Raw genomic sequence first — 16,384 nt, forward strand, 5'->3', positions numbered from 1 at the left:
CTTATATTAGAAATATTAGTATACTAAAAGGTATTTTTAATATGGCTAAGCTTTAACGTGCCTCATTTAAAATAAATTATTCCATGTGATACCAAAACACAATTAGTTAATTTTTTGTTTCTTAAGGCTTAACTGAATAATGTGGGTAAGAAAATGCCTAAATCATGGAATCAGTATTTTCAAGATAATTAAATGGTATGATTTATGTGGATAGCAATCAGTTTTCTGCTTAAATTTCCCTTACTTCAATTTCACATTTCAAAAGCAGTATCTGTTATTGCTCATTCATTTTTAGATCACAACAGGTTAATACAAAGTCATATTTTAGATTCAGGAAACTGCAATTAAAATGGATAAATTTGGACATATCAAATTCCAATTCTTCATAATTAGAATGTGGTCAATGAATGAATTTTAAAAGTTTTAGAAATGCATCTAACTACTGATTTTCTCAATAACTTTTTACTAAGCAAAGGAATAATATGCACAAGTTAGTATTTATCACTGCACTTGGTTTAACAACATTTCTAACATTTGTTCTTCTGGAAAAACCAGAGGGCCTGTGATGTGGGTGCCCATCATTGTAAAGATGCTTATAATACTCAATTCTGTGTCTTCCTTTCAATCTCATTTGAAGGATGTCAGCTCATTCTGGCCCTAAAGGAAAATCACAATTAGTTTGCTTCTTGGCTATGATTACTATCTTTCTGCTCTTAAGGACCTTTTGTGATTTGCTTACATTTGAACTTCAGAAGGAATTGCAAACTGAATGCAGACACTGGAAAGTGCTCTGAAGAGGAGCCAACCAAAGATGGGAGCCTGGATAGGATTGAATGGGACTGCACAGACTGGACTGAGTCAGAGAGAGTGAGAAAGAGAGAGAGAGAGAGAGAGACAGAGGGGGGGGGAAAGAGAAAGAGAGAGAGAGTGTTCTGGAACCAGTTCACATTGCAAAGGTACTGGATGGGGATTCTGAAAAGCTTACTTTCAGAGGAGTAATATTATGTGACACAAACAAACTTCAGCATTTACTGGAATTAAAGAAAAATGTCAGACCAGATTCAACATCAATGAAAAACATTAAATTCTTTCTTCATTTTAATCACCCTATTCAGTTCTGCTTTGTGTGACAAAGACTGTTAATACCTCACTTCCATAGTCACTGAATTATTTTTACTATGATGAATGTTTGCAATTAAACTCTGTTTACACACTTGGTTAATAAGATTACAGAAAATTATTCATATTTTTAATTGATTTTTTTTGTAGGCTTGAAAACGTCTAAGCACATTAATTATGGTCAGTTGAATGCATTATGCCACATGAGAGGACTACAACGCAGGTAAGTTATGCATGCCTTTCTTTCTTTGTCATTCAAATGAATGTAAATATGTTTGTTTTATGGATAAAGTATAGTAATAAACCATTGCTGACTCTCATAGGTAAAAGATTTACCACACAGATAAAAACATTTGAAAACCTGGAGGTTATTTCTACAGATTGGAGGGGCAGAATATATGTCATATTTTAAAGAAACAGTTTACAGTGGAACAAACATAACCCATCCCTAGCTGGGCCCTTTCTAATAGTTAAACAGCAGTTATAAAGGGAAAAAGCCTTAAATGGTTGAAAACACAAATATTGAATAAAGTACTGAGCAGTGCATAGGGAATGCCTAGTTGAAATATACAGGAGCCAGAAAATGAGGAAACGTCACTGTTCAAAGCTCAGGACTTCTAAGATGAGGAATACTTGAAAACATAATTTTTAAAAATTTATTTTTCTTGCCAACTCCTTTCCCCAAGTTGGATTTTTGAAATTGTAAAACTGGTTATTATCTTTCATATCCATCAGTGTCCTTCCACCCTCCCATCTTTCACTCAGCATAGAAACTTGCTTCATCCTTAATGGGACTGTTGATAGAATGCCTTAGGTTTACAGATTTTCACTCTCTAAAACATTTCTAAGTCACGTCCTCTTGATTGTTTCAAATTATTTCTATGTTTTCACCCACGTTCTTTCTATTTCTTCTTTCTTGGAGAAAGGGAAGAGGGCATGCTTCTTAGATATTTCTTGGATTTCTACCAAGAGGGATCTTGTTTTTTTTTTTTTTTAAATAATTTATTTTATTTATTGAATCAAAATCGATTATACATATTTTTGGGGTTGAACATTGAGATACGTTGATTAAATCAGTATTACTAGCATATATATTGTTACAAACCATAATTATTCTTTATGCCCCTTGTCCAATCTCCCCCATTCCCTCCCCCTCCCCCCTCTAGTTGCCCTAGATTTATTTTCTCCTTCTGAAAGAATAATGGTTACTCTGTTGATTTGTTGCCTAGATGATCTGTCCAATGCTGAGAGATGTGATCAGATCCCCCAATATTATCATAGAGCAGATGCTTCTTCTGTCACTCTGAAATGGGTTTTGTGGAAAGAGGCATCCTCTTCTTTTCTTTGTCTCTGCTGGTGACTCTTCTTATGTGAATGCACTCCAGTGGTTGGCAGACCATCTGTGTGGTGGCTGTGGCGTCTAGCTGCTTTTGCAGCAGCCATGGTTATTGTGGTGGCTGTGGTGGGCCACCCACGTGGGGGTGCTCTTTTTGGCATGCTCCTTGGCACTAGCGGTATGCCTGGTTGTGGGATGTGTTTGGTCCCCTTCTCCATGCCTCTGGTCCCTGGGCAGAGCCCAAGGCACTGGCGCCATGTACCTGCTTGTGGGAAAGGGGTCCAGTCCCCTTCTCCATGTCCTGGGTCCCTGTGTGGGCCCTGAGGTACAGGTGCAGTGTGCCTGGTTGTGGGAGAGAGGTCCAGTCCCCTTCTCCATGTCCTGGGTCCCTGGACGGGCCCCAAGGTGCTGGCTCAGTGTGCCTGGTTGTGGGAGAGAAGTCCAGTCCCCTTCTCCATGCCTTGGTTCTCCAGGCGGGCCCTGAAGTGCTGGCTCAGTGTTCCTGCTTGTGGGAGAGAGGTCTGTTCCCCTTCTCCTTGCCTCAGGTCCCCGAGCAGGCCCTAAGGTGCTGGCGTGGTGTGCCTGGTTGTGGGAGGGTGTTCTGGTCTCCTTCTCCATGCCCTGGGTCCCTGGGTGGGGCCCAAGGTGCTGGCGTGGTGTGCCTGGTGTGGGAGAGAGGTCTGTTCCCCTTCTCCTTGCCTCAGGTCCCCAGGCAGGCCCCAAGGTGCTAGCATGGTGTGCCTGGTTGTGGGACAAGGCTCTAGTCCTCTTCTCCATGCTTCAGTTCCCCAGGCTGGCCCCGACACACTGGTGCAGTTTGCCTGGAAGTGGGAGTGGGGTCCAGTCCCTAGATCCAAGCCTCCAGTTCCCAGGCAGGCCCCAAGGTGCTGGTGGTGTGCCTGGCCTGGAACTAATTTTTTGTCCTTTGCTTCTAACACGGGGGAACTTCGTGTGGGAACCAGTACTTGAGCTCTGTGGTTGTTTAAATTGCTACTTTGCTGCTGTTTCCCTAGGGAAGGCTTTTTGTGCAGTTCAGGGTTTAATGGTTGACCTTATAGGCACTTCTGGCTCTCCAGAGACCAGGTGGATCTGTGTTCTGTAGAATCTCTGATTTGGGCCTGAGTTTTTTCCTCAAACTGCACCCCATGCAATTCTGTATTCCCGATCAGTCTCCTCTGAGTGGTCCTGTGCTGATTGGGGGATGGATCAGCTGTCCTTGCTGTGTCCCATTGTTCCCCTGGTGGGCACGTCTCCCTCACTGCCCATGCTCCAAACACTTCCCATGGGACGGGCCCTGTGCTGGTCCCTTGTGATGACTCACCAGCTTCTGAATGGCTCCCTTTTTTCAGCTGTTCTGGCTCATCGCTCCTGCATGGGTCCACGGGAACCCTATTAGTGGTCTTGCTGTCCTGGGGGCCGCCAAGGCCCTCTTCTCCCCTGCTGCCTCCAAGTAACACCATCTGAAGGGCACAGCTGTGGCTTCTGCTGGCTCCTGCTCCATGCGCTCAGCAGTTCCAGCCTTAAAGTAGCTGTGGCCCGAAATGCTCAGAGTAGCTTTTTCTTTCTTTCGTTGTAGTTTCTCCTGCCTTCATGAACTCCATAGATCTTTCCTCCTCTTCCGCTGAGCTCCAGAGGCCCCGGCTTGGTTGATGTTACATTTTTATAGCTGTAAATTGGTTGATTTGTGAGAGAGAGTGACGCCGCAGACGGTCTATTCCACCATCTTGATTGGACCTCGAGGGATCTTTTAAATTTTCTTTTATGAGTTGCTGCCTCTTCCTCACTTCCAAAACGCACAGGGCAAAGAATTAAGTACCTATACTCTGGAGTCAGGTTGTCTGGTTTGAATCCTGGCTCAGCCACTTACCCGTTGTGTAACCTTGGACTGGTTCCCTAATTTCACTTTGCCTCGTTTTTTTATTTGTAAAATGGAGGTACTAATAGTACCCATTCCAAAGGGTCATTAGCACGATTAAATGAGATAATATATGTAAACAGAGTCTAGCACATAATGAAGGATTCTAGTCGTGTTGGTTATTTTTATTATTCAGAAAAGCTCATCTGTTTTTAAAAGTTTTTTGGGGGGGCGTGGGGGGCTCGCTGGTACAGGGATCTGAACCCTTGACCTTGGTGTTATAACACCAAACCTTAACCAACTGAGCTAAGCAGCTAGCCCTTGTCCAAGTTTTTAACTGTCTTTAAAAACATTAACATCCAAATTTTTAACCTATCTTACATGTTGGTACCCTCTCAAACACAGAAGAAACTAGTTCAGGCTTTTGTAGCAGAGTACCGTTACCTTTCATTTTCCTTTTTCTTTGTGGCCCAGACACATTTTTCTCAATATGTTTCTAGATTTTTTTTTCCTTGGAGGATCCTAATAGGAGAAACTGAATCATCTAGGTCTGGGTCTGTCAAAGTATCCAATCTAAATAAATCTTATCAGCCTTCTTCCCCCTGGATTGGATAAAGCCTTCCAGGTAGTGTTCTCTCATCAGAACATCACCTGGTCCAGGCCTAATCTGCTTGTTCTGCCTGACTCCCTCTATTAAGTCTCGTGTTCACTGTCCTTCTTTTAGACACCTAAATCCCTCTGAATTTCTTGAATGTGTTCTGTTGAGGCACTGGCACACACCAAGGGCCTGGGAGGACAGGTTTTTGGGTATCTGTACATAGGTTTTGTGTCACTCTTTTAGAAAAAGAATATAAGATTACAAATACAAAATTACATATGATCATTAACATTTATTTAGAATAAGAAAATAAATACAATAAACTAATGAAGTCTTGGCAATTCTTTAGGCAATTTACTGGAAAAAGAATTCTTAGAAATTAATAAAAATCCAATAAATACATACACAAGCTGGAATACCTAAGTAGTTATGTATTAGCATAGAAAAACACACAAAGGTTAAGAAATAAAGGCAAAATAAATGCAGAAAGTATATGATTAGTGTTGAGGAGAAACAACTTGGAATAGGCAGACACTAGCATAAGGTAGAATTGGAGGGAGACATTCATTGAAATTATTTGTCTTTCAGAGTTATAAAGTTTTTGAGTGATTTTAACAACTTGGGAAGAGATTTAGAAAAAATCTAATCCTCCATATTTATTAGTTTTTTATTCTTACACACTGGCGTCAGGTTGCCTGGTTTGAATCCTGGTTCAGCCACATTCATTTTTCACATATGAATGTTAAATGAAATATACTTTTCCCCTATAATAAAAACAGAAAGGCTGAGAATTAAATGATTCAAGGTTTGAAATTTTTGTTCATGAAACCCAAAAAAGGCATTAAAAAAAGTTTCCTCTGTAAGAATAAAGGCAGTAGATTGGCATATTTTCTTGAGATTTTTGATCAAGAGTAAAAGAAAAAGTGAGTAATAAAGGGGGAGATGATGTCACTTTGGACTTTCAAATCCTTAAATGCAAGACTTTTCATCCCTAGTAGACTACAAGCTCCATGAGGACAGGAGATTTGTTTTATTTATTTTATTGCTTCCTTCCTGTTGACATTTAGTATGGAGTTTAATGTTTTATATTGAATTTCATTTTGATGTACAGTAGAAATAAATATCTTCTTGATATTCCAAAAATATACATGGATTGTATATCTGTGTTGATTATAAATAGGTTAGAATAGATACAGATGTATAGTTTTTTTTTTTAGTATCGACTACAGAGCTAACCATTTAAAAATATTTTTAATTGACAAATCATAATTGTATACATTATGGGGTACAATGTGATGTTTGGATATATGTCTACAATGTGGAATAATTAAGTCAAGCCAATAACTTAACCATTACCTCATTTATTTTTTGTGGTGAGACATTTGAAATTTACTTTTTTGGTTACTTTTAAAAATGCAAGATATTATTATTAAAAATACTCTGCAGTCCAATTGACCTCAAAAACTAATTCCTCTTGTCTAACTGAGACTTTGACCAGCATCTCCCCTTTCTCCCCACTCCCCAGCCTCAAAAGAAAAACTTATTCCTCCTGTCTTACTGAGACTTTCATTCTTTAACCATCATTTCCCCATTCCTCTTACCCTCAAGCTTCCATAACCACCATTCTACTTTCTACTTCCATGAGTTCAACTTTTTTAGATTCCACATACAAGCAAGATCATGCAGTATATGTCTTTCTGTTCCTGGCTTTTTTCATATAGTATAATGTCCTCCAGGTTCATCCATTTTGTCACAAATGACAGAATTTTGATCTTTTTACAGCTAGCTGAATATGCCATTGTGTACATACCACATTTTCTCCATTCATCTGTTGTGGACACTTAGATTGATTCCATATCTTGACTATCGTGAATAGTGCTGCAATGAACATGGGAGTGCAGATAATTATCTCTTTAACATACTGATTTTAATTCCTTTGTGTGTATACCCAGTAGTAAGATTGCTGTATTATATGGCAGTTCTACTTGTAGTTTTTTGAGAAACCTCCATATCATTTTTTATAATGGCTATACTAATTTATATTCCCACCAACAGAGTACAAAGTTTCCAATTTTCTCTACATCCTTGCCAACACTTGCTATCTTTCATCTTTTTGATAATTGCATTTTCCAGACAGAAACTGGGACCTTTGAGATTTAGCCTTTTTGTGGTCCTGATACTAAGGGATGAAGCCCTTAAAAGTGCTTGTGTACCCATGTAAAATTGCCACTCTTTTTCTGCAGCCTCGTGAGACTTGTGTATGCCTAATTACCTCTACTCCCAGTGTTGGTGAATTATTATTAGCTATTCTCACCCTAGGGCACCAGGATTTATTCTTCTTATCTAACTGTAACTTTGTACCGGTCTGCCAACCTTTCCCTGGCCTCCGCTCTCCCTCTCTTTCCCTGTCTCTGGTAACCACTGTTTTGCTCTGTTTCTCTCTCTTGTTTTTCTCTTTTTAACTTTTAATTTATTTTTCTTAATCGACCCATGATAATCATATATATTTATAGAGTACAATATGATATTTGTGTACATTCATACCGTGTGCAATGCTTATGTCAAGGTGCTTAGTATATCCATCACCTCCAACATTTGCCATTTCTTTGTTGTCAGGAACCTTCAGCATCGTTTCAGCTACGTATTCAAAGATATACAGTACTTTGTTGTTAACTGTAGTCTCATATTACTATAGAACCCTAGATCCCATTCTTCCTAGCTCTCTATTTTTTTGTATCCACTGACCACCCTCTCTTCACCCCCTGCCCCCTTTCCCCCACCACTAGTAACCACTATTCTGCTCTCTACTTCTATGAGATCAACTTTTTTAGTTTCCACATATGAGTGAGAACATGTGGTATTCCTCTCTCTGTTCCAGGCTTACTTCACTCAACATAATGTTCTCCAAACTTATCCATGTTGCTGAAAATGGCAGAATTTCATTCTTTTTTATGGCTTAATAGTATTCCATTGTGTATATATCTATATATACATACCATATTTTCTTCAATTAGTCATCTGTTGACAGACATTTAGGTTGGTTCCAACTCTTGGCTATTGTGAATAGAGGCATTATAAACATAGGAGTGCAGGTAGCCATTTGACAAGTTGATTTCTATTCCTTTGGATGTATATACCCAGGAGTGGGATTACTGGATCATATTGCAATTCTATCTGTAGTTGCTTGAGAAATCTCCATACCATTTTCCATAATGGCTGTACTAATTTACATTCCCACCAACAATGTATGAGAGTTTGCCTTTCTTTTCATCCTCAACAGCATTTGTTATTTTCTGTTGTTTTGATAATAGCCATTCTAACTAGGGTTAGATCATATCTCATTGTGGTTTTGATTTGCATTTCTCTGATGATTAGTGATGTTGAGCACTATTTCATATATCTGTTGGCCATTTGTATATCTTCTTTTTAAAAATGTCTATTCAGTTCCTTTGACCATTTATAAATTGGATTATTTGTTTTTTTACTATTGAGTTGTTTTAGTTCTTTGTATAATCCTTTGTTGGATGAAGAGCTTGAAAGTATTTCCTCCCATTCTGCAGATTATCTTTTCACTCTGTTGATTGTTTACTTTGTTGTGCAGAATGCTTTTAGTTTGATATAATTCCATTTATTTATTTATTTATTTATTAAGAATATTCATGAGATACAAAACTGTCACTCCTCACGCGCATGGTGTGAGGGCCAGATTCATGCTGGGGGCATACCCATTACCAGAAATTACTTTTGTATCCTGTGTCCCCACCCAATTATACCCCAACCTCTTTCCCCCTCCTCTTCTCCCCCCTACTCCACTTTGTAGGCCCAGGAATATTCCCTCTCTCTGTAAAACCACCACACTACTGTGGTCTTTCTTTCCTTCCTCCCTTTCTCTCTTAGCTCCCACATATGAGTGAGCACATGTGGTATTTATCCTTCTGTGCTTTGCTTGTTTCACTCAATATAAGTTTCTCCAGGTTCATCCATGTTGTTGCAAATGGGAATATTTCATTCTTTTTTATGGCAGAGTAGTATTCCATAGAGTATATATACCACAGTTTCCTTATCCACTCATCTATTAATGGACATTTAGGTTGGTTCCATATCTTGGCTATTGTAAACAGAGCTGCAATAAACATAGGAGTGCAGGTATCCCTTCGACATGATGATTTCCCTTCTGCTGGATATATACCCAGAAGAGGGATTGCTGGATCATATGGAAGATCTATGTGTAGTTGTTTGAGAAACCTCCAAATTGTTTTCCAAAGTGGTTGTACTAATTTAAATTCCCACCAACAGTGCAGCAGTGTTCGCTTCTCCCCACACCCTCGCCAGCATTTGTTATTCACCGTCTTTTCGATCATAGCCAGTCTAATTGGAGTGAGGTGGTATCTCAACATGGTTTTAATTTGTGTTTCCCTGATGACTAGTGATGTTGAGCATTTTTTCATATATCTGTTAGCCATTTGTACGTCTTCCTTTGAAAAACGTCTATTCAGCTCCTTTGCCCATTTTTTAATTGGGTCATTTATTTTTTTACTGTATAATTGCTTGAGTTCTATGTGTATTCTGGATATTAGTCCTTTGTCAGATGCATAGTTGGTAAACATTTTCTCCCACTCTGCAAGGTGTCTTGTCACTCTGTTGATTGTTTCTTTTTGCTATGCAGGAACTTTTTAGTTTGATATAGTCCCATTTGTTTATTTTTTCTTTTGCTGCTTGTGCTTTTGGGCTCATGTTCATAAAGCCTGTGCCCTGACCTAACTGCTGAAGTGTTTCACCTATATTTTCCCTTAGTAATTTTATGGTCTCGGGTCTTATACCTAGGTCTTTAATCCATTTTGAGTTTATTTTAGTGTATGGTGAGAGATGCATATCAAGTTTCATTCTGCATATGGGTATCCAATTTTCCCAGCACAACTTGCTGAAGAGGCAATCTTTTCCCCAATGTAGATTTCTGTTTTCTTTGTCCAATATCAGACGGCTATAAGCCTGAGGGGTGATTTCTGGGTTCTCAATTCTACTCCACTGGTCTGAATGCCTATTTTTATACCTGTACTATGCTGTTTTGGTTACAATAGCTTTATAGTATAATTCGAAGTCAGGTAGTGTTATGCCTCTGGCTTTATTTTTTTTGCTCAGGATTGCTTTGGCTATTTGGAGTCTTTTGTTTTTCCATATGAAAGCTAAGATTGCTTTTTCCATTTCTGTGAAGAATGTCATTGGTATTTTGGTGGGGATTGCATTGAATCTGTAGATTGCTTTGGGTAGTATAGACATTTTCACAATCTTAATTCTTCCAGTCCAAGAGCATGGAATGTCTTTACATCCTTTTGTGTCTTCTTTAATTTCTTTCCAAAGAGTTTTGCAGTTCTACTTGTAGAGGTCTTTCACCTCCTTGGTTAAATCGATCCCTAGGTATCTCATTTTTTGTGTGACAATTGTAAATGTTCTTACTTTCTTTATTTCTCTTTCTGTTAATTCATTATTTGAGTATATAAATGCAACTGTTTTTGGGGCATTTATTTTGTATCCTGCAATATTACTGAAGTTATTAACCAGCTCTAGGAGTTTTTTGATAGAGTCTTTAGGTTTTTCTATATATATAGTATCATGTCATCTGCAAATAGAGACAGTTTGACTTCATCTTTTCTAATATGGATGCCCTTTATTTCTTTTGCCTGAGTGCTCTGGCTAGTATCTCTGGTACTATGTTAAATAGAAGCAGTGAGAGTGGGCATCCTTGTCTTGTTCCTGTCCTTAAGGGAAAGTCCTTCAGTTTTTCCCCATTCAGAATTATACTGGCGGTGGGCTTGTCCTTGTCATAAATGGCTTTTATTGTGTTCAGATATTTTCCTTCTATACCTAATTTGTTGAGAGTCTTTATTGTGAAGAGATGTTGAAGTTTGTCAAATGTTTTTCAGCATCTATTGAGGTAATCATACGGTCTTTGTCCTTGAGTTTGTTGATGTGATGTATCACATTTATTGACTTTCATATGTTAAACCATCCTTGAATCCCTGGGATGAATCCCACTTGATCATAGTGTATAATTTTTTAAATATGTTGCTATATTCTGATTGCTGATATTTTGTTTAGGATTTTATCATCGAGGTTTGTCAAGGATATTGGCCTATAATTTTCTTTTTTTGTTGTGTCTTTATCTGGTTTTGGTATCAGAGTTATGCTGGCCTCATAGAATGAATTTGGGAGAGTAGTGTCTGTTTCAATTTTTTGGAATAGTTTGAGGAGAATTGGTATTAACTCCTCTTTAAAAGTTTGATAGAGTTCAGTTGTAAAACCATCTGGACCTGGAATTATTTTTGTTGGAAGATTGCTGATTACTGCTTCAATTTCCTTGTTTGTTATTGGTCTGTTCAGGTTTTCTATCTCTTCTTGGTTCAGTTGATTTTAGTTGATTTAAGTCTAGAAACTTATCCATATCCTGCAGATTTTCAAATTTGTTGTCATACAGTTATTTATAATAGTGTCATGATTCTTTGTATTTCTGTGGTGTCAGTTGTAATGTCTCCCTTTTCATTTCTGATTTTTGTTATTTGGGTCTTCTCTCTTCTTCTTCTTCTTCTTTTTCTTTTTTTGTTAACTTAGCTAATGGTTTGTCTATTTTATTTATCTTCTCAAAAACCCAACTTTTAGTTTTGTGGATCTTTTCTATTGGTTTTTGGGTCTCTATTTCATTTAGTTCTGCTCTGTTCTTAATTATTTCTTTCTGTCTACTTCCTTTAGGTTTGGACTGTTGTTGTTTTTCAAGTTCTGTGAGGCATAGTGTTAGTTTGTTTATTTGAAGTCTTTCCATTCTTTTGATATAAGCATTTACTGTAATAAATTTGCCTCTTAGTACTGCTTTTGCAGTATCCCACAGGTTTTAGTATGAGTTATCTTTATTTTCATTAGTTTATAGAAATTTTTTGATTTCTTGTTTAATTTCTTCTTGGACCATTGGTCATTCAGGAGCCTATTGTTTAGTTTCCATGTATTTGTATAGCTTTCAGCATTTTGCTTATTGTTTATTTCCAATTTTAGTCCATCATGGTCTGAAAAGATGGAATGATTTTAATTTTTTAAAATTTGCTGAGACTAGATTTGTGACCTAATATGCAGTATCCTGGAGAATGTGCCATGAACTGATGAGAAGAAAGTGTATTCTTTAGCTATTGGATGAAATGTTCTGCATATATCTGCCAATTCCAGTTGGTCTAGGGTGTAGATTAAATCCTGTGTCTCTTTGTTGACTTGTTGCCTGGAAGACCTGTCCCATGCTGAGAGAGGGGTGTTTAGATCACCCACTATTAATGTATTAGATCCTATTTCTTTAGGTCTAAGAGTGTTTGCTTAATATATCTCAGTGCTCTGGTATTGGGTGCCTACATGTTTATTATGACTGTTATGTCTTCTAAGTGGATAGATCCCTTTATCATTACATAGTGGCCTTCTTTGTCTTTTTTAATGTTTTTTGGTTTAAAGTCTATTTTGTCCAATATAAGAATAGCTACTCCTGCTCATTTTTGGTTTCCATTTGCATGATATATCTTTTTCCATCCCTTCACTTTTATTCTATGTGTGTCTCTACAGGTGAGGTTGGTCTCTTTAAGACAGCGTATACTTGAGTCTAGTTTTTTAATCCAGTCAGTCTGTGTCTTTTGCATGGGAGGTTTAGTCCATTCATATTTAGAGTAGTTATTGATGTGTTGCTTAACTCCTGTCATTTAATTGCTTCATGTTTAGATGGTTTAAATATTTTTTGATTATTATTTCCCCTTTTATTTCTCTTCTTCAGTGTTAGTTGGGAATTTAAGGTGGACTGATTTAGTTTCTTTCTCTTTCTTGCTGGCATTTTTGTGTTAACTGTGAGTTTTGCTCTTTCTTGTGAATTTGTGATAGTGGTCACCATTCAGATTCGAGATGAATGACTCCCTTGAGAATTTCTTGCAGGGATGGTCTTGTGGTGGTGAACTCCCACAACTTTTGTTTGTCTGGGAAATACACTATTTCTCCCTCATTTCTGAAGGAGAGCCTTGCTGGGTAAAGAATTCTTGGCTGGCAATTTTTTTTTCTTTTAGTATTTTGAATATATCATTCTACTTTCTTCTGGCCTGTAGCATTTTGGTTGAGAAGTCTGCTGTTAGTTTGATGGGTATTCCCCCATAAGTGACTTGACACTTTTCTCTTGCTGCTTGTAGAATTCTCTCTTTGTCTTTGAGCCTTGCAAATTTAAGTATAATGTGTCTTGGGGAGATCTTTTCTGATTGAATCTGTTTTGGGACCTTTCAGCTTCCTGGATCTGAAGTTCTGTATCCTGCCCTACACCCGGGAAGTTTTCTGTTACTATTTCCTTGAGTAGGTTTTCAATACCTTTTCATTTCTCCTCCCCTTCAGGAATACCCAAAATCCAGATGTTAGAGTGGTTGAGGTTGTCTACTGTTTTTGTTAGATTTTCCTCATTATTTTTAATTCTTTTTTCCTTTTTTTGTCTGCCTGATTTATTTTAAAAGGTCTTCTACAAGGTCTGAAATTCTTTCTTCTGCTTGCTCTACCCTGCTGCTTAAGCTCTCAGTTGTGTTTTTTACTTTATTGAGTGAATCTTTCATTTCTAGCAGTTCTGCTACACTCTTTCTTAAGGTATTAATCTCTTTGTAGATTTCTTCCTTCGTATTCTGGATATTTTTTCTTGTTTTGTTGTGTTCTCTAATTGAGTCTTCCTTTATTTCTTCAAGTTTTCTTAAGATTATTGCTCGAAATTCTTTTTCAGACATTTCAAGTATTTCCTGTTCCATAGAGTCTGACTTTGGAATATTTCTATATTTTTTGGTGGTGTCATTTCTTCTTGATTGTTTGTACTTCTAGTATTTTTTTGCTGATGCTTGGTCATTTGGTAGAGGGTTTGCTTCTTCTATTACACTGAGGTTGGCCATGGAGTGGTTCTGGTTACTACTGTGGAGGTGAATTGTCTTTGCTTGACAGTAGTTGTGGTGGTGGTTATGTTAAATCTTCTTGGTTCTTGTTCCAGACTCTGTGATTGAGCCCCTAGTGCCATGTGGTTCTGCTGGGCACACCTCAGTGGGTTAGACCCCACAGGCTGGTGCACCCACTGGGTCCCAACAGCGGGGAGGGGCCACCTCTAGACCTGTATTTCCACTGCTGTTGCTGCTGCTGCTAGGCTCACCTCAGCAGCACAGGTTCAGGGCATGGGGTGGACGCTTGTGCTCACCCACCCTGGGTCTGGGGGTGGGCAGGGGCCACCTCTAACCATGAGCATTTCTGCTGCTGCTGCTGCTGCTGGGCTCACCTTGGCAGTGCAAGTTCAGGGCATAGGGCAGGGGCTTGCGCTCACTCCCCCTGGGTCCAAGGTGGAGGGAGGAGCTGCCTCTAGCTGTGGGCATTTCTGCTGGCATGTGTTCAGAGCACAGGGTAGGGACTTGTGCTCACCTCCTGTGAGTCCAAGGAGGGGGGGTATAATTCTATTTGTTAATTTTTGCTTTTGTTCTCTGTGTTTGTGAAGTATTATTCATAAAATCTTTGCCCAGAGCTCTTTCCCAAAGTGTTTCTTCTATTTTTCTTCTAGATATTTTATTGTTTTGGGTCTTGCATTTTCATTTTTAATCCATTTTGAGTTGATTTTTGTATATGGTGAGTGATATGGGTCTAGTTTCATTCTTCTGCATGCAAATCTTCAATTTTCCTAGCACCAATTATTGAAAAGACTGCCCTTTCCCCAATGTGTGTTTTTGGCTCCTTTGTCAAAAATTCAGTTGGTTCTAGGTATGTCATGGATTTATTTCTGAATTCTCTATTCTGTTCCATTGATCTATGTATCTGTTTTTGTTCCAGTACCATGCTGTTTTGATTACTATAACTTTGTAGTATATTTTGAAGTCAGGGAGTGTGATATCTCCATTTTGTTCATTTTGCTCAAGATTTCTTTGACTATTTGGGGTCCCTTATTGTTCCACATAAATTTTTGAATTGTGAATTGTTTTTTCTATTTCTGTCAAGTATGTCTTTGGTAATTGATGAGAATTGCATTAAATCTGTAGATCACTTTGGTTATATGGTCATTTTGATCATATCGATTCTTCCAATTCATGAGCATTGGATGTCTTTCCATTTTTTTTGTGTGTCTTCTTTAATTTCTTTAATTAGTGTTTTATAGTTTTCATTCTAGAGATCTTTCACCTCCTTGGTTAAATTTATTCCTAGATATTTATTTATTTATGTTGCTATTGCAAATGGAATAGATTTCTTGATTTCTTTTTCTGTAAGTTTGTTGTTGTATAGAAATGTTACTGGGGTGCCCCTCCAGGGGCATGCCAACCAAGTCATTTCTCATTCAAATGTGTGCATAAAATGACTCAAAGAATCTGAGTTGGGTTTTCCAGGGACTTGACAGCTGAACTGTTTCTCTGAGCCAGGGGTGTGGGTGAGCTTTGGCTCAACTAATTAAGTGCAGATGTGCTGGTGACCTTTCCACTGTGCCATTTTTGGGGGCCAGATGTGAATTCATGCTTCCTTCAGTGTTTCTGGAGCTGGTCTGCCAAAGGTGGAGCTTCTGAGCCACTTCTCAGGAAGTGGGTGAAGACACCAGGCAGGGCTGCAGTGAGAGAGCCCATCCAGCTACTTCTTGTGTGGTGGACAGAGTCACTAGCCAGGCCTGCAGTGAGAACACTCATCCATCTCTTTCTTGGACTGTTAGCAAGGCTGTTAGGCCTATAGCAAGGGGACCCTACCAGCTGCTTACCAACTGGCAGGCAGGGCCACTAGGCAGGCCTGAAGCCTGCTTATTCTCGCACTGTTGTCAAGGCCACTAGGGAGGACTACAATGATGGGGTTTGTCTAGTTGCTTCACTGGTGGTGGGCAGGACTGCTATGCAGGCTTGCAGACAGAGGGTCTTGGCCAGTTGCTTCCTGGTGGTAAATGGGGCCACTATGCTGGCCTGCAGTGAGAAGGCCCATCCAGCTGCTGGGTAGTAGGCAGGACCACTAAGCAGGCCTTCAGTGAGGGGGCCAGTCAGCCACTTCTGGGACTGTTGGCAAGGCTGCTAGGTGGCTCCATTCAGGATGGAACCAGCTGGCTGCTTATCCAGGAAGATGCACTCTCTTTCCACCAGCCCAAGGGTGTATTCATTAAGGTAGAAACCCATGAGCTGTTTTTCAGGGTTGGGGGCTCAGACACACACAACTCAGTCAGCTGGCAGGGCTGGGGCTTAGAGGGAAAATGGGGATTGGTTCACCTGAGGAAGGTCTGTCTATCTGGTCTCGCCAGGAATATGCAGGCACATCATGTCAATAGGACTAGGGTTGGCTTCTCATTCACAGCCACTGTGGGCCCAGGCTTCAAGATGCTGGGATTACGGCATTGTGGCCTTTCCTGTGAGGGTACTGGGATGAGGGAAGAGCCTTCAGGCTGGGGAAGTACTATGGCTACTGGCCCCAGGACAGAATACCTTACCGGCAATGGCTC

The 16,384-nt window shown here is 39.2% G+C and overlaps 1 protein-coding gene across 1 annotated transcript in view; it reads left to right on the forward strand.

The window, feature by feature from the left end:
• CNBD1 (cyclic nucleotide binding domain containing 1) overlaps positions 1-16,384 on the forward strand; it is a 493,815-nt gene that overhangs the window by 27,258 nt on the left and 450,173 nt on the right. Inside the window, exon 2 of the mRNA XM_063079257.1 lies at positions 1,270-1,342. Coding sequence (XP_062935327.1) covers positions 1,270-1,342 — 73 coding nt within the window. The remainder of the gene's footprint in view (positions 1-1,269; positions 1,343-16,384) is intronic.

This window comes from Cynocephalus volans, chromosome 15 (genome assembly GCF_027409185.1).
Source record: "Cynocephalus volans isolate mCynVol1 chromosome 15, mCynVol1.pri, whole genome shotgun sequence".
Lineage (NCBI taxonomy): Eukaryota > Metazoa > Chordata > Mammalia > Dermoptera > Cynocephalidae > Cynocephalus > Cynocephalus volans.